At 46.4% G+C, this 26,233-nt stretch overlaps 1 protein-coding gene across 5 annotated transcripts in view; it reads right to left on the bottom strand.

The window, feature by feature from the left end:
- Positions 1–26,233, bottom strand: part of LOC138246148 (cytosolic phospholipase A2 gamma-like) — an 823,362-nt gene that overhangs the window by 603,885 nt on the left and 193,244 nt on the right. For all 5 annotated transcript variants that reach the window (XM_069200427.1, XM_069200426.1, XM_069200424.1 and 2 more), the window contains one exon: positions 6,740–6,882. In XM_069200427.1, coding sequence (XP_069056528.1) covers positions 6,740–6,882 — 143 coding nt within the window. The remainder of the gene's footprint in view (positions 1–6,739; positions 6,883–26,233) is intronic.

Here is a 26,233-nt window from a genome sequence, read left to right as displayed (position 1 = left end):
CACCCACCCAACAGCCATCCACCTCACAACAGCCTCCGGCCCATGCACCTTCACCCAAATTCAGCAGACTTACACCTCCTACAACCACTACCTCTTCCTCCTCTCCCACACCCCCTCCATCTACCTGTCCTAGTGTGTCTAAAAAACTTTTCCTGGCTAATATTGACCTCTTCCCTACACCTCCCCCTGTCCGTCCCCTAAGGCCAGGCTTTCCAGGTCCCAACCCAGCACCTCAGCCACCACATCTCCAGCCACTGTGATGCCAGCAACTGCGGGCTATTGGAGTGTACCAACCATCAGGGCTGCCAGTGTGCCACGGAGCAAGGGCAAGGACATTCCGCCACCTGCCAAGCTAAAAAAGTGGCCCAAATCCCAGAGGGAGAAGCAGAAAACACCTGCCACCAATGGGTCAGGGAAAACGAAAGGGGATAGTGGCAATACAGCTGCGCCACCATCAAAGGTGGGAAAGGGCCAGAAACTGAAGGCCAGGTCAGGAGACGGCATGGTGGCACCGACTGAGGGACCAGTGTCACACCTTCTTTCCACGTCGATGCCAACCTGTACGGCGGAGAAGACCGCGACCTGCACCGGCACCTGCACCGCCACCTGCACCACCACCTGCACCGCCACAGACCCCGCCGCCAGCACCGCTGTCACAGATCCTCCTCGGGGAGCAGTGGCGTCGTGCGTTCATCAGGCTGAGGTGCCCCTCTCCCCCTGAGGTGCCTGTATATTTTCTATCTGATGCCCCTCCAGTGTTCTCTTCGTTTGGAGTCAGGTATCTAGTGTTGGCCCCGCCCATGCATTTTGGACCCAGTGGTCCACGGACAATGATTGGTGCACTATCCGGACTTGTGTAGTTGGTGTACATAATTGTATATACTGGATTTTGAGTTTTGACTGATGGATTTTTTGTGATTACAATCATTCAATTAATTTCCTTTTGTCCTTGTGTTATTCAAGGGGGGTCGGGGGTATACATGTAATGTTGTAGCATGTATTTGTGTGTATGGTGTTGTTGGTGAGGGTGGGGGTGGGGGTGTTGTGTGTTGCGTGTGTGTGTCACTCTCTTTTCCCTCCCCCCTCCCCTGTGTTGTAGGTGCAGTACTCACCGTGGTCATCGCCGCCATCGTTGGAGCTCCTGATAGAGGAGGAGGAAGACCATCGCCCGCAGGATCTGCAGTTCTGGCTCCATGACGTCCTGGTTCCTCGTGGGATGTGGATAGGTGAGTGTTTTCCCTTCTGTGTACTGTTTCCGCCGTGTTTTTATTCGCGTTGGTTCCGCCCCGGAAAAGGAGGCGGATAGCCGTGTTGTGATAGGGTGGGCGGTACATTGTCTCCTGCCTGTCTGTTGGCGGTGTCCACCGCAAAGATTTGTTTGTACCGCCGAGGGAGTCGGAGTGTTAAAGTGGCTGTCTATGTTGCATGTCATAATTTTTTTCCGCTGGACTGTTGGTGGTATAACCGTCGCTTTAACACCGACCGCCAGGGTTGTAATGAGGGCCTTAGTATGTTAGGTAACAGTGCACATGCTAATGGACAGTACTTATTTTGAAAAATAGTTAGTGGCATAGCCCAAAAGTTTGCTCAAAGGCCTGTGGCTATCATTGTCAAATGCTAGGTTACTGAACACCCAGGCATTGCAGTCTTGATTACAAATCATACCTATTTAATCCACCACAAGACACTCCCTGTCTCTTTACCTTCACCACCACCACCAGCATTATTAACTTTATTTGGTTGCTATAAACCATTAAAGTGTACAGACCATAGTAATACAATAAAACAAATGCAATTCATCTGGATGAAGAATATTAAAGCACAATTTTAGGCTATCTCATAGGACAAATAGCAATGTAGCAGCAAATGAGGACTGAAGTGCAGATGCATGGGCAAAGTATAAAATAGTGCAACAGCAATATAGTTCAAGAAAATTATATTAACAGTCTTGTCCGTTTCTATTGTGCTCTTTGGAGATACTTCTCTTTAGCATATACAGTAAATGGGTCTTCTCCTTTCTTAAAAGTCAACAATGTGTATGACCAGTCTAGAGAGATCAACTTATGAGAAGCTGGAACAATCCATTTAGAGAGGCTTGCTGAGTATGCTGGGAAAAAAACCGAGAAAAAGCTCCTCTGTCTCATTATGACAAGAACACATGCAGCATATGCAGAGTCCCTGAAGTGACCTGACCAAGAACTTGAGAATGCTGCCAGGGGAATAATAGCAAACAGAAGGTTTGGGTAAAGGGATGCCGCAAAACAAATGTTTCATAATAACACAATTCTTTAAAAGATACAAAAGTCAGTTACCATGCCTACAGATCCCGGGACCGTAAGTTTAGCATAGTGCCTTTATCAAAATCTGGCTTTAAGCAGTTCTAGGATACCCTAGCCAATGAGTTAAGATGAATTCTATAGAGCTTCTTAGCCAAGCTCCTTCAAATTCGCCTTGATGGATCTTAGCCAGGAGATCTTCAGTAGGACTCCAGGCTTCCCAAGGGTATCAGCAAGACCCTCCCTACAGAGCTTCAGCGCATCCAGCTTCCAGATGTATGCCCAGTAAGTTAGTGGATGAAAATTGGCCACCAGGCCCACTGGATTTAGCCCATGGTCAAGATGGGCTGGTAGAAAGGAACAGCTCTGGGGGAGTATTATTAGTGACCAGAAAAACATGCTCTCCTCACAACCCTTTTTAGTCAAATCAGAGTAGACTCATAACTCAATTCCGTATAGAACTGCAGTAAAAGCCTGTGCAATGTATGTTTTGAGGGGGGTTTAATAGGATAATACTTGGCAGGTTTCATAAATCTAAGTATGTACCTTGCCCTGTATTTTAATATAGTAACACTGTTTTGTATATGTACATCCCACGAGTTGGAGTCTGATACCCCAATGCCAAGGTAGTAAAAGTCTCTCACTCTATCAAATGGGACTCCATGCAGAGTTAAATTCCCTCTAAAGTTTTTGCGAGGGTTAAAGACCATACAGTTGGGCTTAGCTGTTTTCAGCTCAGGGCTGCATTGGTCACAGAATTTCTGCAACACAATTGACAACACCCCTGGCAGTCTTTCACATCAAAAGGATATAATTGAACACTAAGGCAGGGATCTTGATGCCAGCTACAATGGGAGAGTCATTTTTATCTCACTTTTTCAGGTAATTTTCCTGTTCTGCTGCTTGATTGGTTCTACATACTGTCCATCATTTGTGTTTGTTTGCTTTTGTCGCCCTATGGGCGCTGGGTCTGCTCAGTTGTAGGTCCCGGCTCACTATGCCAGTGGATTCAAGCTAGCCTGGCTGAGCAAGGGAGATATCCGAAACCGATCCCAGGATGTTTGTTTCCAGTCAAGGGAGGACCTGGCCAGTTCGGGCTGAACTGTTCACAGGGGGAACAGGGACAAGAATGATTTTCATATGGCTGGGTCCAAACTGAGGTGGCGTGGTGAGCGAATTAATTGATGGATTAAACCCAGATCTGTGACTGGGGGTGAATATTTGATTGGTTCTGTATACCCCTCCATCATTTGTGTTTGTTTTTTTGCCACTCTAAGTGTGCTGGGTATGCCCAGATGTAGGTCCCTGGCTCATTATGCCACTGGATTCAAGCTAGCCTGGTTGATGAAGGAAAAACAGGGTCAAGACTGATTTGCATAAGGCTGGGTCCTAACTGGGGTGGCGTGGTGAGCAAAATAATTGATAGATTAAACCCAGATTTGTGACTGGGAGTGAATGTTTGATTGGTTCTGCATTCCCTCCATCATTTGCGTTTGTTTGCTTTTGTTTCCCCAAGTGCGCCGGGTATGCCCAGACGTGGGTCACAGGCTCACTTTGCCAATGGATTCAAGCTAGCCTGGTTGATGAAGGGAGGGCCTACCCTGGCAGTTTGGGCTGGACTGTTCACAGGGGGAACAAGGTCAAGACTGATTTGTATATGACTGGGTCCAAACTAGAGTGGCATGGTGAGCAAAAGAATTGATGGATTAAACCGAGATCTGTGACTGGGGTGAATGTTTGATGGTTCTGCATTCTGTCCATCATTTGTGTTTGTCTCCCTTTGCCACTGTTTATCATCTTTCTCTTCCTCCATCTTTCCCCATTTAGTGTTTTCTCTCTCTTGCTCTGGATGAAAGTCTGTTGAGAAAAAATAACTGCTAATCCTTAAAAAAATCATTACCTGAGGGCTCCACTTGCAACCACCAGCTCAAATTAAGCGCTGCTAATGGGATGGTTGTAATGTGACACTAGCCATGAATTGTGTTTATTTCACTGAACAGTGAAGGGCACACAACCTAAAATTGCAACCCATCATCCAGGTGTTAGGGTTAGTAAATTACAGTTAGTATCATAAATGATAAATATTTAATTATTATGATGGGTGTCATACAACTTAAATGTTTCATCTTTATGTGTGTTTAGTAAGTGATGGGGTACAATTTTAAGTTTTTAGGTTTGGTATGCTGGGGACCTTGCATGTTGCCTGTTAAGGAATATTTGGATATTCTTAGATAACATTCTTGTTGGCTCTTGTGTGATCAAACTGGCCTATTTTAGGTCTTGTAAAATATGTCTCAATTTTTTCTGTAATATTATGGTGGCGGTTATGCTCCTAACACTTCCGACAATTTCATTTTAAGTGGCAGCCCTGCCATTGCATTTGTTAGAATATTAGTTTGTTCATTTCCAATGTGCTTCTTCAGTGGTGTGTTCTCTTTGGTATGGGTATACCCTCTTTTTATTAATACCATCTTCCCTTTTTGGGATGTGATGTACTTTGGTATTTATGATTTTCTATTTGTAGAGTGTATGATAAAAATATATTGTTTATTTAAAAATATTGTTGTAATATTTAACAGTTATACATTGCTGCTCCACATTTCTTTTACATATATTTTGGATGTTGTCCTTACTTTATTTCATTGTAAATATTTTTTTGCTGGCCTGTTTGATGTTGTGTTTGGCACATATTTTTTCTTGTAGTCTTTTGGGAGGGAAAGATTCATTAGTTGTGGTTTTTGTAATTTAATTCTTAGTTTGAAGTTTGTTAGTTTTGTTTATATTGGGCTTATAAGGGAATAGGGTGGGGAGTAATTTAAATCATAATTAATTTCATTTTATTTTTCATTAAGTTGACATTGTAAATTGAAAAAAGGGTGCATTTTAACAGGTCAAATTTCAGTTTTTATACTGCTACCATCAGGCTACAGCGATAGGCCTGACCCGAAGCCAGGTTTAGTAGAGACATTTATCTTCCACGCCCCGGGTACACTTTATAACACATTTTTTTGTACCATATACTGGGGACATATAGAAATACTACTTATACCAACTAGGAGCATGGCAATTTATCCATGTTTAGAGAGGAAGCACAAGCACTTTACTACTTGTTAGCAGGTGTATAGTGCACAGAGTTCTAGAACCTGTAAAAAAGATTGGGTAAACATCTGGGGGTGCAAAAGATGATAATTTCCTACATCCCCATAGACACAGATTGGGTAAAATCCACTGATAAATATGATCATATTTTTGGGATGTATGACTTTTCATTTTGGAGGGAGAAGGGCAGACACAGATACGGGAATGATAGTAAATAAGAGTTGCAATATGTAGCTCAAAGAAAGAGTGATGGTACTTAAGATGCATGAGAAGTGATGGCACATACGTGTTGAGTTACAGATGTTGCAACAGTGTTATAAATTGAAACATTAAAATGTATAATCAGATTTGTATACTCTGCTATGTAGCACAATACTATGATCAATAGTTTTTTTGGGATTGCCATTAGAGAATTGTTAGATGTATCTACATCATACTCTACAATGTTATTGGGAATAGTCTCAGCTCAATCATTCACTCTGGGGCATTGGAGCATTAACAGCCTTATGATGTTATAGAGCAAGTTCCAGTGCACTCATAAATGTATGAAACATGAAGATCTCCTTGATAAGAGATCAGTCCTTATTATAGAGATCATTTTTAGACCTGGAGGTGTAATTTGCGTAATTGCCTGTTAAACAAGTTACTTGAAGCTTTGAAAATTACACCATTACACCACTTTGTATAAGTATTTGTCATCATGGTACAAATTAACCATGAACAGCCATTTGCAGTAAAAAAAAATCAGCGAACACAACAACACAACGCAAGTTATTGCTGCTAGCGGCGATTTTGTTAAATGCATTATCACATCGAACATTGAAACAAGGACACATTTCATTCGAAAATATAGACAGGTTTGCATTTCAAATAATTTTGCATCATTTCAGGTAATTTTGCTGAATGCAATTTGCTTTTGTATGATTAGGTGAAATTTCTGCAAAATTTTGCATACCCCATTTGGAACTCAGAAACTGCTGGGGCAGTATATTTCCGAGGAGAAAATGTCACATTTGGAGAAAGTTAAGAATGAGAATTTGGGGAGATACTCTTGTGGTGATCACAAAGGATTATAGTGATTTCATGAGATTAGGTTTATCCACGGGAGTGAAGTTCTTAGTGAAGGAAGACACATGTGCGTAAGTGATTAATCTGTGCTGCCTGTGGATATGTTGGTGATTGCCTGTTTAAGTGTAAGAGTTGTGGGTTAGTATTTTCGAAGACACAATTTTATTTTATTTAACAGTGAAGTGTAATCATGTGTAATTCTTGAGGAAAAAGAACAAACTCCTAACTCAATGATGTAGCACATTATGATGGGTGTCAGTAAATGTTCACAAAGCTTGATATTTAGATTAACCTACCAGGTTGATCCAGAACATCCATAAAAGTACATAACAGCATCTAAGAGATCTTGTTTTTTCAGCTCCACTATCATGGCAATTGCAGATATTGTGGCAGTCAAGCCTCCACCAGAAAACATATAAGCAATAACAGGCACATCTTCCTGAATATGGAAAAAAAGTGGGCAATCAGAACAAAAATATTTTCTATTTTCCAATTTCAAATATCATAATGATCATCTCCAGTTTATTTCAGATAAAAAATCCATAAAACCACAATAAAATATTCAAGACCTCTACAACATATGTTGGCACAGTGATAAAAACACAAAGGAAAAAAAAGCAATACCAATGTATAAAATGCATCAGATAAAACATAGATCATTATCAAAGTACATCTGCAGTGCAAGAAATTAAATAGCAGCCTTGGGAGACAAATGTCAAATCCATTTAAGAAGAAAATTACATTACCATTCTTAATAAACAAAAGTAGCAGTGTGAAGTACAAACTGGATGATATACTTTAACATAAAACCTACAAATATGCCCCAGTGGTCATCAGCCTACAAGATGACAGCCTCCCAGGTCCCCCACAATAGTATAGGCTTGACCAAACTTTATTCATGGGAGCATGTCAGCATCTAGATGCTCATATCTCACACGGTCAATCATTTTCCGTTTGAGCCATGCTGCATGTATCTATTTGGATATTGTAATGATGACTACTTCACTAGGGTCTGTACACAAACCTCTGAGTGCGGTGTTAAACTGTCTAAAACCCCAAAGCTTGCATATTTTCTAAAGCCATTTCTCATGTGGGTGTGTAGGAGCACTGCAAAAAAAGGCAAAAAGGTGAGGAGTTTCCTCTTCATGGTTGCATGAGAGCCACTTGCTTGTGGTAGATTTATTGACAGACCAATTTGCGAGGAAACCTTTGATTGACAGGACTTAAGTAAGAATTCTTGTAATTTGTTTTCAGATCGAGGGAAGACATAAATTCCGCGAAGGCATCAAGCATCTTCTGTAGAGTATTTGCTGTCCTTGCTAGAAGGACAGCATTGTCTGCATATAAGAGCCTGGGAATAAAATGACTACAGTTCTCAGATCATCTAATTTCTTTTGGAGCACGGATGCCTCAAGAGCATTTACGTAGACAAGGAGCAGAAAAGGCGCCAAGATACATCCCTGGCGGATACCCTCAGTTGAGACTAGTGAGTGTGTGCTGTCATCATCAGATCCATAGTGTATTTTAGCCGTAGTGTTCCAGTGGAGTATACGGAGAAAGTTAACCAATGGTTATTCCACCTCCATGTCCCCATCATGTTATGCAGTTTGCCACGATAAACAGTGTTAGATGCACTCATCAAGTCCATGAAGGGCAGGTGTAATGAGCACTTCATGGACTTGTTGTACTTGCTAGCAATTAGCGATAAGTTGAGGCACTGTTCTACAGTCCCCAGATCCTGCATAAAACCAAACAAGGTCTTCAAAAGTGGATTGTTTTCATGGGCCCAACCTTTCAACTGTGCTAAAAGAACCCTGCCCAAATCCTTGACCCGTCCGTCAATTAAAGAAGTCTGCCTATAGCATACCAGATCATTCCTATCACCATTTTTGAAGATTGGCACCACTGTAGCCTCTTTCCAGGATGTGGGGAATGGGCCAATGACAGTGGCTCTAAAGATGTTGGTGAGCAATGGAGCCCAAAGGGCAGGGTTATTTTCACAACGGTACTCCATTTGGGCCAGGCGCTTTTCTACGTTTGCCTTGTTTAATGGCCGCCTTCACTTCCTTCTTGAAATTGATGGGCTAAACTGGGAGGCCTCTACCATATCATTAAGCAAACCAGTATCCTTCTCCTCAGGGTGAATCAACTTTTTGGAAGGGTTAAAAGATTGTGAAAAATCTAAGACCGATCTTGTCACTGGAACCAAGGAGTCAATTTTGGATTAAGGACCCCAAATTTCTTTGTATCTCTTAGACTGCTGGTGGCCACAAAATCAGACCAAGCTTAATTTCTAAGCTCCTCCTTTCTAGATTCAATTTCAACGTTATAGCTTTTTCATGCTGCATTAACAATTTCTCTATTTCTTGTGATGTCATGGAGAGCTATCTTTAACTGTTTGAAAGCTTTAGTACAAGTGGAGTTAAACCACCAGAACGGAGGGGCAGTAGAGGTATGGTGCATAACGGTAAACGCTGATGAAATGGCTAGACACAATGACTCAAAGTCCCTGACTAGGGTAACAGGGGTGTCACCGACTGTCAAGCATCTATTAATTAGATCAAAATTTTCTGTCATGATTTTCACTTCGAAGGCCTGCTGGTCAACCCGCTCCCATTTCAACCTAAGATCTTTTTTAAACTATGCTCAATCAATCAATCAATCAATGATGGATTTGTAGAGTGCAACTAATCACCCATGGGGTCTCAAGGTGCTGTATGTGGGTGTGCTGCTCAGTCGAGGAGCCAGGTCTTGAGGTCCTTCCTTAATTGCTTTAGTGATGCAGTCTGCCTGAGCTTGAGAGGTAGTGCTTTCTATATCCGAGATGCTGGGTAGAAGGATTTTCCACCTGCTGTGCCTTTTTGGATTTTGGGGATGGCTGCAAGGGTGAGATAGGAGGAACAGAGACGTCTGTCAGGTTGTAGAAGGTGAGGAGGTGGTTGAGGTATGCCGGTCCTATGTTGTGCAGTGCCTTGAAGGTGTGGATCAGGAGTTTTTATGTGATGCGCTTGTTGACTCGGAGCCAGTGTAGGTCTGTAAGGTAGGAGGAGATGTGGCTGTGTCAGGGGATGTCCAGGATGAGTCTGACTGCTGCATTCTGGACTCTTTGTCATCTTGAAGTTTCTTGGTGTTGCCGTAGTCCAGTTTGCTGGTGATGAGTTTGTGGTTGACCGTCTTCCTCATGGCGGGGGAAATTAATTTGAAAATCTTCCCCATGAGTCAGAGGGTGTGGAAACATGATGAGAGACAGCATTGACTTGGCGGGTCACCGATAGAGATAAGTCCAGGATGATGCCCAGATTGTGTGCATGGTCAGGGGGGTGGGTATGTTACCCAGAGCGGTGGGCCATCAAGGGTCATTCTAGGCAGAAGGGGTAGAGCTGATCAAGACGATCTCTCTCTTGTCTGAGTTGAGCTTCAGGCAGCTGGCCTCCATCCAGGAGGCGACTGCTCTCAGCCCGTTGTGGATATTCCTCTTTGCTTTAGCAGAGTCCTTGGACAGAGAGAGGATCAGTTGGGTGTCGTTGAAGTAGGAGACTATGTTTAGCTTGTGTTGTTTGGTGATCTTGGCAAGCGGGAGACATGTAGACGTTGATCCTTGGGGCACTCCGCAGCAAGTGTCTTTAGGGAATGACGTAAACGGCAGTAGTCTGAACCTCTGTGTTCTTCCAGTGAGAAAGGACCTGATGCAGTCCAGGGCTTTGTCTCAGACACTGGCATTGTGCAGTCTGTCACAGAGGGTGCAGGTGGAGATGGTGCCAAATGCAGTAGAAAGGTCAAGGAGGATGAGTGAGGCCATGTATGACGCACATGTCGTCAGTGGCTGCTAGGAGTGCAGTTTCGGTGACATGGTTGCTTCTGAATCCAGAATGGGATAGGTATAGGATATGGTGTGCCTCAAGGAATTTGGTAGGTTGCTGGTTGACGGCTTTTCCATTACCCTGGCTGAGGAAGGGAAGAGGAGTGAGATCTGTAGTTCTTCAGCTCCCTAGGGTCGGTGATGGGTTTCTTTAGTAGAGGGCTGATTTCAGCATGTTTCCAGTCTGAGGGGAATGTGGTGGCCTCAAAAGGTCGGTTGATAGTTTGGCAGAGCTCCGGTGCTGCGGTGGCACTGGCGAGGTTAAGGATGTGATGAGGGCATGGATTCGAGGGTGCTCCAGAGTGGATAGAGTTCATTAGTCTTTGGGTCTCCTCTATGGTGATGGGGTTCTAGGAGTTCAGTAGCTGGTGAGGTGCTATGTCTATGGTGGTGAGCGGTGCTGGCAAGATTTGGCTCCTCAAGCCTTCATAGATGTCCTGGATCTTACATTGAAAGAAGGTGGCGAGGTTGTTGCAGTGGTCTTGGGAGGGAGGGATGGATGAGGTGTTTGTCCCGGGGTTCGTGAACTCTTTCACGATGGCAAAATGCTCTTTGCTGTTGTGAGTGCTGGTGTTGAGGTGTGCTTGAAAGGTGGCTTTTTTGGCGGCTTTGATGTTCTGGGGGTGCATGATGACTGCATTTCTGTAGGCTGTGTGGTCATCAGTTGATTTGCTGATCCTCCTGTTCCAGTCATCTGCAGGAGTGCTTGGATTCTGGTAGGTCTGTCATAAACCACAGGGGTGTTTTTCTCTGTTGATTGTCTGGTGTTTTCCTTTAGGGGGCTACAATGTCGGCACAGTTTCAGAGCCAGCGGTGTAGGTTGCTTGCAGCTTTATTTGTGTCCACTGCATCCGGTGGGAGGGGGTGGTTGAGAGCACTGGTGAGCTGTGCTTCCGTGACTTTGCCCCAGCATCTGCCAGGTGGACAGGGGGTGTTGTCCACTGCTGAGAAAATGGGGTCAAGAATGTGTCCGGCTCTGTGGGTGGGGTTGTTGATGAGTTGTTTGAGGTCGAGAGTTGTGAGGTTGTCCAGAAGGTTTAAGGTGTTTGGGTCATTGTGGGTATCACAGGGGAAAATGAGGTCGTCGAGTAGGGTGTAGTCAGAGAAGGTGAGCTCGGGGACAACGAGGTAAGCGATGTATTTGCAGAAATGGAGTCAGGGTCCTGGTGGCTTGTAGATGAGGGTGCCACGTAGCAAGGTGTTTGGGTTGGTCTGGATCTGGAAATGTAAGTGCTTGGTAGTTGACTGAGATTGCAATTAGATGGCAGCAGTCAGGCAGAGGTTGTTCTTGTGAATTATGGCAATGGCTCCTCCAGGCCAATTAACTCTGTCCTTGTGGATGATTTTGTAGTTGTTCAGGATGGCCATGGCGATGTCTGGGGCAGTGGTGGAGGTGATCCAAGTCTCCGTGAAGAAGATGACGTCAGGGACTGTTGAGTCAAGGAGGTCCCAGACTTCTACTGCGTGCTTGAGGAGGGAGCTTGTGTTGAGGATGTGGCCCCTCCCATATAGGTGAAATAGTAGGAGGAAGTATCTTTTACACAATCCAACATGAAAACTAAATCATTTGAGATAATGATTTTAAAGTGCCCCATAATGAGAATGTCTAAAATGAGTTTATGGCTGTCCCAACCTAATTTCCAACCACACACCCTTGTATTACTAAAGCCACAGACCGAGCAATTGAAGCCCCCTACCCAGAGTATACATGATGAATGTCTTGAGCTGTTAGTTTGTATAATTGCCTCATTCAGCCTATCAGCGACTTGTGTATGTTGCTGATCAATTATATCACAGTAGAAATTCATTATCAAAGTATCCACCATATCCAAACCAAGGAACAATAGCAGTTGGTACCAAGGAGAGGTGCTTAGAGACGTGACTTTTACCTTGTTACATTTAAGGAAAATCAAAACAGTGAAACCACCCATTGCCCTCCCTGAGGATGAGGGGGGTTGCTGGATTACAATTGGAGCGATACCCATTTTTGTGAAAGTCAGTTAAGGACCAGGTCTCCTGAAAACAAATCAATTCAAATCCTGACACAAAACCCAGCCAATCTTCATTCCTGAGTTTCATGCATATCCCTGCAGTGTTCAAAGACACAGTGGTAAAGGGCAAGTCTAAAACATGTGTCAATGAAGCAACACAAACCATGTAGTCCCAGTACCTCTGGACTCTCGGAATTCTCTACATCAGAGTCCACTATTGCATGGTTTGAAGGGGAGTTTAATTGCGCATGAACCAATGAAAGTCAATCGTTCTCGTCCATGTTGTTTAAACAGAAAGACAGTTAAGTAGTAACCGAGGGTAAAATGGACAGTCCACTGGCTTGGCAGGGGTCTTATAGTTGACAGAAACTCCTTCAAGCCTAACAATTGAAGGAGTGTAAAAATAAACCAGTGGTAATGCTCTCACTTGACAACGGGAGTCGCCCAGGGGGCTTCATGCAGTTAGACAAATCCTCATCGTCCCTGGGGTTCTGAAATTGATGACCACACAATCTCCGTTAGATAAGGATAGACGACAGCCAACACCCATCACTCTTCTCACTGTTAAGATCGCATGTGGGAGACCCACAATCATCCCAGCATTAGAGCTAAACCAATGCAGGGCTTTATGCCTCTTCTGACTCTTCTTTCCCACTATGTAAGATGGGAACGTGTTCCAAAATAATAACATAGTGTGGAGTCAGGAGGTAGATGTAAATGTAACTGGGGTGAATGATTATTTGGAGGCCTTTCAGTTAACGCCTCCACGCTTCTGGAAGAACGTACTTTAAGCTGAGGCCCTTTGGGGTCTTTATTAGGTACTTCAGGTACAGATCTGCTATTAGCCATCTCATTTAGCTGTATGAGGCCATATGCCGGTCAATGCACCGAAGCTCCAGATGCATTTAGTCAAGAAGAGGTTGGAGCTATGGAATTGCTCTCCATATGTGATTCCTCCAAAGAGTTGCTCGATGGTTGATCACTAGAGGCTACAATCTTCTCCAATGCCTGCTCAAATTTTGTCAACAAATCGTCTTGTAAAGCACATACTAGTGCCTCCAATCAGAGAAAGATTGTCATTAAATGTTTTTACCAGTGCAGTTAATTGGTCCATGATTTCTCCTTAGGGGCCCTTGTTAGGTGGAAGATCACTGGACTCACCCAGATGAGGCTTGCTCTTCGGTGGCAACTGTTCAATGTGCCTACTCTTTTTTAGCAGCAGTTAATCTGAGTGTGGGGGGATCAGTGATGATTGTGGGTGTTTTTGCAGCAAAATCAGTGACCTCCTCAGAACCGCCAGCCACAATGCTGGCCACTGGATCACTGCCAATGTTGGTCATATCAGGCCTAACCACTTGCAGATGGCAAACATCATAATGCCCTGCTGGCACTCAATGGGTCGTCAATCAGAGGCATTGTGCCATGACAATCCGTTTGGGCAGATGTATCTGGCAGAGTAACAATGCCAGGGAACACCACATTACATTGTTTATTTTCTTCTCAACGTGGCCTATTTTGGAATATATGGCCCCCATCAATGTTGACAAATAATTTGTAATGGGTGGTGTTTTGGATGCTACTGTGATGTTAGACTTCAGGACCCCAGGGCCTTGCAATTCGCTTTTACCCATAGTCACTGATGGTACTGCAAGGATAGGATGAAATAGAAGGTCATAATTAGTGAGCCTTGAGTCTGTAAACCACTTGGAAACATGTCAAATGTGGAGGAAAAATAGATTGACTCTCTGAGTTTTCTAAGCCCCCAATGGTGCTGGTGTGACCTCCTTGGCATTGTCCAAACTAGCAAGAGGGGAAAAGCGTTTGCATTAGTCATAGTAGTAGCCACAGACAATGCAGCCTCAATAGGGGTCTCTGGTGCTGGCATAATATCTAGAGAAACATTCATCACACAGCCATTACTCAAGTTCATAAGGTTACCAGGTTGTGGCTGCATAAGTGCAGCCTTTTACCCCCTTTTTCATAAAGATTTCAGTCAGAGGTCTCTCAGGCTGCACTACTCTATGTGGCTAAACCAGGCAGAGGCTGGCTGAGGTTTTTGAGTGTTGACCATTGATTGCACTTCTTCTGTTAACATGCCAATCCCTGCTAATGCATTGTTGCTTTTTTGCTTCACTCGACTTTTCTTTCTGGGGGATCGAATTGAATGTATTATTTGTAAAGTGCAAACAGTCACTCCCAAGGAGTATTCTGGCACTATTATGGAGCCAAGGGTGGTGAGGCAGCAAAGGGGACACACCTGTAGCTTCATGAGAAAAGAGATAAAGTAATAGAGACAACTTCCAGAATGTAAGAATAGCAAAAAGCATCCAATGCCTGCATAGATGTCTCCAGTGATTTCCCCATCTTTTGTCTGCTACATATGCCGCTATTGGACTACCTAACTTCTCTGCCCAGTTAACAAATAAACTTAAGGAGATTAGAAGTTCTATCTTCCTAGAGTTGGAGATGTCAAAGAGGTGGTCTAGCTTACGCAATGACAGGTGCAAGATGGGTCCGCCCTTGTTCTGGATTTCGCCCGGGTGCAGCCTCTGCATAGCCGTGCTGCAGGATTGCAGAATGCACTTTTGAACTCATCTAAAATAGTCTTGTCCCTCCTGGGCTTGTGTCATGAGGAACGATGGGGAGTGAAGTCCCTTGGGCCAAGAGTGGCCCTTGGGGCCAGACATCCCTACAACTGAATCCAGTAAGTCCCATGCAACTGGATTGCAGAGTGCGCTTTTGAGCATGTCAGCAATAGGCCCTGCCCCTCCTGAGCCTGTGTCAGCAAGCGTGCCTCGTGGCACAAGGAATGATGGGGAGTGAAGTCCCTTGGGTCAAGAAAGGTCAATGGGGGCCAGACATCCCTTCAACTGTCTCCAGTAAGTCCTGCACTGTGGTATTAGAGGGTGTTTTTAAGCACAACAGAGATATGCCTGCCCCCTCCTGGGCCTGTGTCAGCAAGCTCACCTCCTGGCACAAGAATGATGGAGGGTGAAGTCATGGGCGTAAGAAGAGGTCTGTGGAGGCCAGCCATCCCTTCAAATATATTTCATTAGATTTTAAAATATATATATTGTTTAATAGTATGGGAAATTGAGTAACAGGTAAGTAAACATTAATTGCAAGTAAACTATTGTTACACAAATATGGAGATCTTCTTTTTGCATGAAACATTCATAAAGAACCTTGTGACAGTCATCTGATTAACCATACCCAATGATGATTTTTTGGAAAGAAAATAGAAAGCAGATTGTGAAAAATAGAGTAGGAATAAAGAGCAAGCAGAGGGGAAGTACAAGTGAGAGCAAAAGTGAGAAATTGAGGGCTGTGGGGAGAGGAAAGGGATCCTAGTGAAGTTGGTAGTGCGTGGGCATGATTTACAGTAAATTTGGGGAATGGGTCCATTATGGTCCTTAGTTGTGGTTAAAAAATTGCACTAATAGTGTACTAGTCTATTTTCTTCCCAAAATGCCGTTCATTTTGTGTTGTTTTACCTAAGGTGTGTTTAAGGGATTTATCATCTCCTCTAAAATATTGTGTTCAGGGCCACCATGCATGTATTGAGAGTTTCTACTTCTTCACTAAAGTTTTGAGACCGATTGTTGCAAGGATGTCAAATAGAAAGTTCTCCTCTTTTTGGATGGATTGTGGTATCTGGGATGGAAATATACCAAGCAAGATGTCAGCAAGGTCAGTGGTCCAGTTTTTGTGAAATAGTTGAGGAATGAGTGGGTTATTTCTTTCCACAATTTCATTGATTAAAGAGACAGTTTTTGATGGATTCTTCAAATATTGGAATAGAAGAAAAACTTATGAGAAAATTGATGAGAGATCATAATTTTGATGGTGTCAATATGGCCCAACAATACTATAAATTTGAATGACCATATTTCCTGAAGGGCCTTAATTTTTTTAAGTGATTTCTTCTCACTGTATTGTATGAATTGCTTCAAATCATGCTGAAACCATATTTCTATATTTTGGGCCAGATGTAGCAAAGTGTTTGCGCTTCGCAAACTGCGAAAATCGCCGTTTGCGAGGCGCAAAAGCCACTTTGCTATTCAGAAATGCATTTTGCGAGTCGGCTCCGACTCGCAAAATGCATTTCCGACTCGCAAATAGGAAGGGGTGTTCCCTTCCTATTTGCGACTCGCAGTGGGATGCAATTCCATTTGCGACAATGGAGTCGCAGTTACCATCCACTTCAAGTGGATGGTAACCCACTCGCAAATTGGAAGGGGTCCCCATGGGACCCCTTCCACTTTGTGAATGGACCCAAAAATATTTTTTCAGGGCAGGGAGTGGTCCAAGGGACCACTCCCTGCCCTGAAAAAATACCGAAACTAAAGGTTTCGTTTTTTTTCTTAAGTGCAGCTCGTTTTCCTTTAAGGAAAACGGGCTACACTTAAAAAAAAAAAAATGCTTTATTTAAAAAGCAGTCACGAACATGGAGGTCTGCTGACGTCAGCAGGCCTCCATGTTAGCGAGTGCCTATACTCGCAATGGGGCCGCAATTTGCGACCCACCTCATGAATATTGATGAGGTGGGTCATTGCGACCCCATTGCGAGTCGCAGTCGGTGTCTGAGACACCGTACTGCATAGCAATTTGCGACTTGTAAATTGCGAGTCGCAGGGACTCGCAATTTGCAAGTCGCAAATTGCCAAGTTGCTACATCTGGCCCTTTGTTCCCACCTGAGACAGGCATTACTGATACTAAAGCTTTTACAATGGATATTTAGTGGGAGCATCTTGTTTTTTTTTGTTGAGCTGTAGGCTATTACAGATGCATATTTATTTGTTGTCTCTAAGATAGCGAGTATGACATTTTCAGTGTGTTTATTCATTTATTATTTATTTATTTTGAGTTTTTATAGAGTGCGCGGCTACTCAGCATGGTGTCCTGGTGCTATGAATCGAAAAGTAACTGGTAAGACAAAATTAATTAAAAGCAAGGTTGAGCAGCCAATTTTTAAGGCACCATTTGAAGGGACTTTCATCCTTCATGTCCTTCAGGTGAAGGCTAAGAACATTCCAGCTTGAGGTGGAAAGGGCCAAGAAGGAGGAGCCACCTCTTTTCTTCCTTTTGGTTTTTGGCACAACAGCCAGCAGAGCATCAGAGGACCACACACTTGTTGCTGGATGGTATTGTGGTAGTCTGTTGACCAGGTAGTGAAGACTTGACTTACACAAGGCTCTGTGGGCCAGCAAAAGCTCCTTGAACTTTACTCTCTCCCAGACAGCCAACCAATGTAATTTCTTTAGGTGTATACAAATGTGATTGTATTACTGGAGCCCCAAAATAAGTCAGGTTGCAGCATTCTACACCACCTGAATTCGCTTAAAATGGATGGCAGGGAGACCCTGGTACAAAGCATAGGCATAATCCAGCGATGATGTTATGAGTGCATGAATTACAATCTTCTGGCAGTGCGAAGGGAGCCAATGTATTGAAAATCAAAACATCATCATGGCTGAGCTATGAAGGGGATACCTGACATATTTTAATTTTCTCTTTGACTAATGAGTAGTCCATTTTTAAGAGTTAAAGTAGGGGCATATGGAACTTCCCTGTGGTGTGCCTTATTGAAGGCTAAAACTGTTAGTTAAGTGACGTTTATTTTGGCTGTTGGCTCGCTATTTTGATACTGCCCATGATGGGGAGGTGAGGAGAAAGAAAGTGATAAGGGAGAGGTCAATGTACATGCATGCTTAAAATGCTAAAAAGTAATGGCTAATCAAGCTGTCCCCAAGCTGGCCCCATTAATAGTGGGCTCTCTTGTACATGAAAGTCGAGCACACAAGATGCAAGTTGCTATGCCAGCGAATATGTGATTTACAATTACAGACCTCTCTTAATAAACTTTATGTTTTTCCATAAGATCTACCATACGCCCAGTGTGCTTCACTAGATGGGTCTGTCAGCAGATTCTTTTGGTGTCAGATGTGGTTCTGATGATGCTGACCCTATTCAATCAATAAAATGATTTCTTAAGTGCACTACTCACCCGTTAGGGTCTCAAGGCGCTGGGAGGGGGATGGGGGGTGGTTACTGCTCGAAAAGCCATGTTTTAGGTGCTTTCTGAAGGTTAGGAGGTCCTGGATCTCGCGTAGGTTGAAGGGGAGGGAGTTCCAGGTCTTGGCAGCGAGGTGGGAGAAGGATCTTTATGCCGGAGGTGGTGCGTTGGATGCAAGGGACTGTAGCGAGGGCGAGGTCGGTGGAGCGGAGCTGTCGAGTTGGTATGTGGAAGTTGACTTGTTCGTTGAGGTAGGCCGGTCCAGTGTCGTGGAGGGCTTTGTGAGCGTGGACAAGGATTTTGAAAATTATCCTTTTGTTGAGGTTGAGGATGAGACGTGCAGCTGCGTTCTGGATTCGCTGGAGTTTTCTTTGTAGCTTGGCCTTGGTCCCTGCGTAGAGGGTGTTGCCATAGTCCAGTCTGCTGCTAATGAGGGCATGGGTGACTGTTCTTCTTGTTTCTAAAGGGATCCATTTGAAAGTCTTGCATAGCATGCAAAGGGTGTTGAAGCAGGAGGATGATATGGCGTTGATTTGCTGGGTCATGGAGAGAGACGAGTCCAGTATGATGCCAAGGTGGCATGCGTGGGTGGTGAGTGTTGGGGGTGGTCCGAGGGTGGTGGGCCACCAGGAGTTGTTCCATGCTGCCTTGTTGGGGCCGAAGATGATGATCTCTGTTTTGTCTGAGTTCAGTTTGAGGTGGATTGCTGTCATCCAGTTGGTGATGTCGAGGAGTTCGGCGTGCAGGTTTTTCTTGGCGGTGGCTGGGTTCCTAGTTAGGGAGATGATGAGCTGGGTGTCATCAGCGTATGAAATGATGGTGATGCCTTGGGGGCGGAGGGTGTTGGCGAGAGGAGCCATGTAGATGTTGAAGAGGGTGGGGCTGAGGGAGGATCCTTCACAGATGATTTTGGTGGCTGTAGACCGGAAAGGAGGGAGGCGAACTCTTTGGGTTCTTTCGGAGAGGAAGGACGTGAGCCAGTCCAGGGCTTTGTGGCGAATTCTGGCATTGAAAAGGCGTGCGCGGAGGGTTTGGTGGCATACAGTGTCAAAAGCTGCAGAGAGGTCTAGGAGGATGAGGGCGACGGTCTCACCCTTGTCCAATCTGGTCCTGATGTTGTCTGTGCAGGCGATGAGGGCGGTCTCAGTGCTGTGGTTCTTGCAGAATCCAAACTGGGAGACGTCGAGTATGTTGTTGTCTTCTAGGAAGCGAGACAGTTGTACGTTTACTATCTTCTCCATGACCTTTGTGGGGAAGGAGAGAAGAGAAATGGGTCGGTAGTTTGTGAGGTCTTCAGGGTCTGTTTTGGATTTTTTGAGAAGAGCATTGACTTTGGTGTGCTTGCAAATATCTGGGAAGGTTGCGGTGTTGAAGGAACTGTTGATGACAGCCCGGAGCGATGATTTGGCTGGCCTTGTTGAAGATGTGGTGGGGGCTAGGGTCTGTTGGGGAGCCTGAGTGGATGGAGCTCATAGTTTTGCCGATTTCTTCATCATTGGTGGGGGTCCAGGTGTTCAGTAGTTTGGTGCGGCAGGGTGTTGTGGTGTTGGTTGCATCGGTGGTGGTGATGGTGGGTGCTGATGATGTGAAGCTGTTGTGTATGTCTACGGTTTTGCGGTGGAAGTAGTCGGAGAGGAAGTTGCAGAGGTCTTCGGAGAGTGGAGGGTCGGTGGTGCAGGATTTGGGTTTGGTGAGTTCTTTGATGATGGCAAAGAGTTCCTTGATGTTGTGTGTGTTGTTGTCTATGCAATCTTTGTAGAAGGACCGTTTGGTGGTCCGGATGAGTTGGTGGTGTTTGCGCATGGCTGTTTTGAGGGCAGGGAATTTGCTCATTGAGGGTTCTTGGCGCCAGTCTTTCTAAATTTTTCGGCATTCTCGTTTGGAAGACTGCAGTTCTGTGGTGAACCAGGGGGCGGTCTTGATGGTGCGAGTGTTGTTGTTTGTTTTCAAAAGGGTGAGGGATTCTGCGCAAGTTTCTAGCCATCGTTTGAGGTGGAGGGCAGCGGTGTTGGGGTCGTTGGTGATGGGACTTGGAACTTGTGCAAGGTTGGAGATCAGGTTTTCTTAGGAGATCTTGTTCCACCTGTGGTAGGGTGTAGTGTGTTGTTGGTGGTGGGTGGTGGGTTTCATGAAGGAGAAGTGGACACAGTGGTGGTTAGTCCAGTGGAATACGGTGGTGTGAGTGAAGGTGATGTGGCTGCTGGAGGTGAAGATGGCATCTAGCGCGTGTCCCGCTGAGTGGGTGAGGTGACCAGTTGCTTGAGGCCGTGGTTCACGAGGTTGTCCAGCGGGCCATGGAGTTGCAGTCATGGGTGCTTTCCAGGTGAAAGTTAAAGTCACCAAGGAGTATGGAGTCTGTGGAGGTTAAGGCGTGGGAGCTGATAGTATCACAATGGTGTCACAGAATGGGGGACAGGGTCCTGGTGGTCTGTAGAAGAGGGTTCCTCTGAGGGTGGTGTTGGCGTAGATGTGTACTTGAAAGTGTAGGTGTTCTGCATTGTCTAGGGTTTCGTTGGTGTCTGGAAATTTTGATGGAGTTTTTGTGTATTATAGCAATACCTCCTCCTGGTTTGTTGGTGCGGTCTCTACGGGTGATTTTGTAACCTTCTGGGATGGCTATGGTGATTTCGGGTTCTGATGAGGAGTTCATCCATGTTTCAGTGATTTCTTGTTGGTGTTGGTGTGAGTGCAGGAGAAATGGCATGAGTAGCATGTGAAAGGTCTGTGAGTTTTTGGGGTTTACCTGGGTGCAGGCGGGGTGCTGGCCTGGGTTGAGAGCAAGGAGTTCTGTGGAGGAGTAGTGGCACTTGGGGTTCGGAAGTGCGTGGACCAGGGGGACGGGCGCTGGGCGCAGTCGAGGCACGGAAGGGCTGCCATTAAGAAGGGGAGGTGGGAGGGAGGAGCAGCTGGGAGGCAGGAGGGAGTGTCCAATGGGGGCGTGAGGGGGGTGGGGCCGTAGGGGACGCAGCGGCTGGGTTAGAGGAACCAGTAAGAGCCGGAAAAGAGAACGGGCACAATAAAAAGCGGAAATAGAAAGCAGAGCACAAAATGGGCACAGTTTAGGGTAAAAACAGTATGAAAAACAAAAAAACAAATACATGAAACGAAATACGAGCTATGGAACGAAATACACGGTACACATACACACACCACACACCCACAACACCATAAAACACCCACCCACATTACCCACAAACCCTTACGACATGAAATTTTGAAGAAGGTCAGAGAGAGAGATTAGCAAACACAACACCAGCATCCACAGACACACCACACCATCACTTATACAACATCCACGCACCTCTAACAACACACACCCCCACACATCACAACAGACAGCACCTCACACATCACCCACACCACATCATGGCACCTCAACAACACCCCAGGTTCTCTGAGGAGGAGCTCAGGGTCATGGTGGAGGAAATCGTCCGGGTAGAACCACAGCTATTCGGATCACAGGAGCAGTACACCTCCATTGCAAGAAAGATGTAGCTATGGCGAAGAATTGTCGACAGGGTCAACGCAGTGGGACAGCATCCAAGAACAAGGGATGACATCAGGAAGAGGTGGAACGACCTACGGGGGAAGGTGCGTTCCGTGGTCTCCAGACACCAGATTGCTGCACAGAGGACTGGCGGTGGACCCCCTCTCCTCCCCCACAACTAAGAACATGGGAGGAGCAGGTCTTGGCAATACTGCATCCTGAGGGCCTCGCAGGAGTAGCAGGAGGGCTGGACTCTGGTAAGTCAAAGCTTTACTACTATATCCCTCACCCTACCAGCATGCCATCATATACTCCCACCCTCACCCTCACCCCATCACTCCAACACCTCACATATGCTCCACTATCACAGCCCACCCATCCCAATACCAAGCCCTGTATGCAACACCAAAGCATGTCCACTACAGATACCCACACAGACCCCAAACCAAATATCACACAAGGACCAGGACACGAATGCAAGCAGTTGAGTACAGGGTCACTCACCCATTGCACATGATGGAACACACAGATGCAATAATCATGCCTTTACACCCCTGCTGGACCCAAACCCAACGTCACCGGACAGGAGGTACCAGACATATCCATTCCCCCCACAGAAGAGACCCACAGTGATGACAGCAGCTCTGCACAACTGGATCAAGATCACCAGCCCGGCCAATCAGGGACCTTGGGACAGTCGGTTCCCCTGACACTGTCACAAGCCACCACAGACCCTCCCACCTCAGGAAACACCAGCACAGCACCCACCCAGCGGGCCCATCCCTCTGTCCCCAGGACACGTCAATCAGCAGTGTGTCCACCACTACAGGGAACCCAGGCAAACCCACCAACCCAAGAAAATCAGGGACCTGGGAGCAGTGGCAGTGGGCACATGGTTCAGAGGACAGAGGCTCAGGAAAACAGGGAAACTGGGAGGACTGCTGTGTGACAGGGGGAGGACAGGCACAGGGAACCCACTCTCTACGAGGCCCTCTCCAACATCATGGGAGTTCACCATAATTCCCAGGAGACAATGGCAACGGTACTGGCCAAGTTTCAGGAGACCTAGCGGCTACAGGAGGAACCCTATCTGGGGATCAGGGAGGACCTGAAGTCCATAAACAACACCCTGGTCACCATTGCAGGGGTGCTGCAAGACCTTGTCAACACCAGGAGGGACACAGTGGCACAACAAGGGGCCCCTGACACTAGCCTGGACGATGAACACCCCTCCACCTCCGCCCGCGCTAGTGGACAGGAGGCACTGCCACTGGAACACGACACCAGTACCCCACCCCCTGCAGATAGAGAACCACCCCGCAAACGGTCCCTGAGATCCAGGAACAAGACAGAAAACATTGCCAAGACCCCCGCCAGGAAATGAGACCCCCCTGAATGTCACCCTTCCCTCCCACTTTGTCACCCTGTCCATCCTTCAACTGCAATTGCTCCACTTCCTATGCCCCTTTGGAAAATGCACCTGTGAAACAAATAGACTGGACTCTGCCATGGACATTCCTCCACTATCCCACCTGCCCATTTTACAACCCCCTCCATTTATTTGCACAGAAATAAACACACTTCAATCACAAAACAATCTGGAGTCAGTCTGTGCTTTCACAAACGTGTAATTGCAATAACCATGGAATATAGCAATGTCAATTTACTTGTGCACATACCGATGTAACACAGCTGTAGGGCTAGAGGAAATATAGCAGAGGGCACAAAGTGGGACCCCACATCTGTGAAATGGAAAGGCAAAGTGACAAGTCAGGGTCCATACACTGAGTGAAAGTGACAGACTTATGCTAGCTCCAAAAATAGTATGAGATATGGGAGGCAGTGACATCTTCTTACCTGTCTCACTTGAAGTATTGCATGATTATGTTGTTTCTGTTGTCAATATCCTCTTCTTCTGCCTCCTCTTCTTCAATGTCCACAGGATCCACAGCTGCCACAAGACCACCAGCTGGCCAATCCTCCTGTGGAAAAGGCACTTGGCATCGTAAAGCCAGATTGGGCAGCATACAGCAGGCCACGATGATCTGGCACACCTTCTTTGGTGAGTAGTAGAGAGAACCACCTGTCATATGGAGGCACCGGAATCTGGCCTTCAGGAGGCGAAAGGTGCGTTCAATCACCCTCCTAGTTCGCCCATGTGCCTCATTGTAGCATTCCTCTGCCCTTGTCCTGGGATTTCTCACTAGGGTCAGCAGCCATGACAGGTTGGGGTAACCAGAGTCACCTGCAAATACAGTATGGAGGGACAACTGTTAGACACACACTAACCCATAGGGGCAACCCCATACCCAGACACCTATTCACACTGTATAGGGTCCTTGTCCTCACCTATTAGCCGCACACTGTGCCTCTGGAGTTGCCCCATCACATAAGGGATGCTGCTATTCCTCAAAATGTAAGCGTCATGCACTGAGCCAGGATACTTGGCATTCACATGGGAGATGTACTGGTCTGCCAAACACACCATCTGCACATTCATAGAATGGTAGCTATTCTGGTTTCTGTACACCTGTTCAATAGTGTGGGGGGTACCAAGGCCGCATGTATCCCATCAATGGCACCAATGATGTTGGGGATATGTCCCAGGGCATAGAAGTCACTTTTCACTGTGGGCAAATCCTCCACCTGAGGGAACACGATGTAGCTGTGCATGTGTTTCAGCAGGGCAGACAACACGTTAGAGAACATTGGCTGGGACATCCCTGATGCAATGGCCACTGTTGTTTGAAAGGAACCACTTGCCAGGAAATGGAGTACTGACAGGACCTGCACTAGAGGGGGGATTCCTGTGGAATGGCGGATAGCTGACTTCAGGTCTGGCTCCAACTGGGCACACAGTTCATGGATTGTTGCACAATCAAGTCTGTAGGTGACTATTATGTGTCCCTCTTCCATTGTCGACACAAATATATTGATCCCCAATGTGCCTGTAACTGTGTGTTTTCAAGGCCTACATTGGTGTGAAGCAGTTAATATTAATGCCATGTGGCCCCCTGAAATGGCGGCTGCCTGACCTGTAAGGTGGGACAAGGGGACATGAGTTAATTGCGCTGGCAATGTACACCGTCGCAGTGGGCGGTCGAAGACCGCAGCGCAATCCAGCATTTGTTAACATTGGACCCTAGGGGTCCGAGGAGCCAATGATGATGTACGCCGGCAGTGACGGTACGCACCGCCGTGGACGTGACCGCCATTTTCTGTCTGTTCACTCACTTGATACCTGACCTTCAACAGGAGCGGACCTACACTGCAAGTGCTGCTGTGACCTGTGTCTGGAAGCAAAGATGGCTCATGTGTCTGGGGTAAGGGCCCCTGCCTTCACTTCGGAAGAGTTGGAGAAATTAGTGGATGGGGTCCTCCCCAGTACACACAACTGTACGGTCCTCCAGACAAACAGGTGAGTACACTGTGAGCATGCTGCATGGGCAATGCCTGTTTGGAGTAGTGTGGATGGAAGATAAATGGGAGGGAGGGCTGAGGCCTGTATGTGCGGACGGTGAGTGTATGTGCGTCAGGGCAAGGGTGGGAACGTGGGCCAATGAGTATGATGGTCCGGACGGGTAAAGATTTTCCTTTCCCCCTGTACTATTCCTCTAGGTCAGCGCCCACCAGAAGAAGGCTATTTGGCGTGCCATCGGCAAGAACGTCCAGACCCTGGGGGTCCACCACAGATGGAACACCCACTGCCGTAAAAGATGGGAGGACCTGCGCCGCTGGAGCCAGAAGATGGCGGAGGCCCAACTGGGGATGGCCTCCCAACGTGGGAGAGGTGCCCGTCGCACCATGACCTCCCTGATGTTCCGGATCCTGGCAGTGGCGTATCCAGAGTTGGATGGGCACTTGAGGGCATCACAGCAGCCACAAGGGGGTGAGTACACTCTCACTCAGCTGACTCTGCGCGCATTCCGAGCTGTCTGGGTGGGGGAGGTGGGCAGTGGGTTCCCCTAGGCCAGGGCGAGCTTGGTAGGCAAGGTCCCTTGTGAGGTAGGCTCTGTGGCACCCCAACCCCACTAGTGGTTAGTGCCATCTACACCTAGTCAGGCTCCTGTGACTTCCAGGTGTGCAGCAATCGGGCTCAGGCCTTGTACCCCATGGGCATGTGAACAATCTAGGAACTATAGTCTGGCGTAGTGCAGAGGACTGCTGTGTCTGTTGTGTCTGCCAATGGTAGTGGTGTTGCATACACTGAACATGTCTTTCTCCTGTCTTCCCCCAACCCTTTTTGTGGTCTCCCTGTTCTTGTGTGCAATAGCATCATCGGGCGGAGGAGCATTGGCACTGGAGCAGGAGGGAGCTGCATCCCACTTGGCCCTGGAGGGCGAAACAACTGAGTCTGAAGCCACCAGTGGGACCGAGGGCGAGGGGAGCTCCACGGCGGGGACAGGAGCAGAGACCAGCGACAGCGACTCCTCCTC

The sequence above is a fragment of the Pleurodeles waltl genome, chromosome 7 (genome assembly GCF_031143425.1).
Source record: "Pleurodeles waltl isolate 20211129_DDA chromosome 7, aPleWal1.hap1.20221129, whole genome shotgun sequence".
Taxonomy (NCBI): domain Eukaryota; kingdom Metazoa; phylum Chordata; class Amphibia; order Caudata; family Salamandridae; genus Pleurodeles; species Pleurodeles waltl.
Note: the sequence above shows the minus strand (reverse complement) of the source record. Positions and strands in the feature narration are given on the sequence as shown.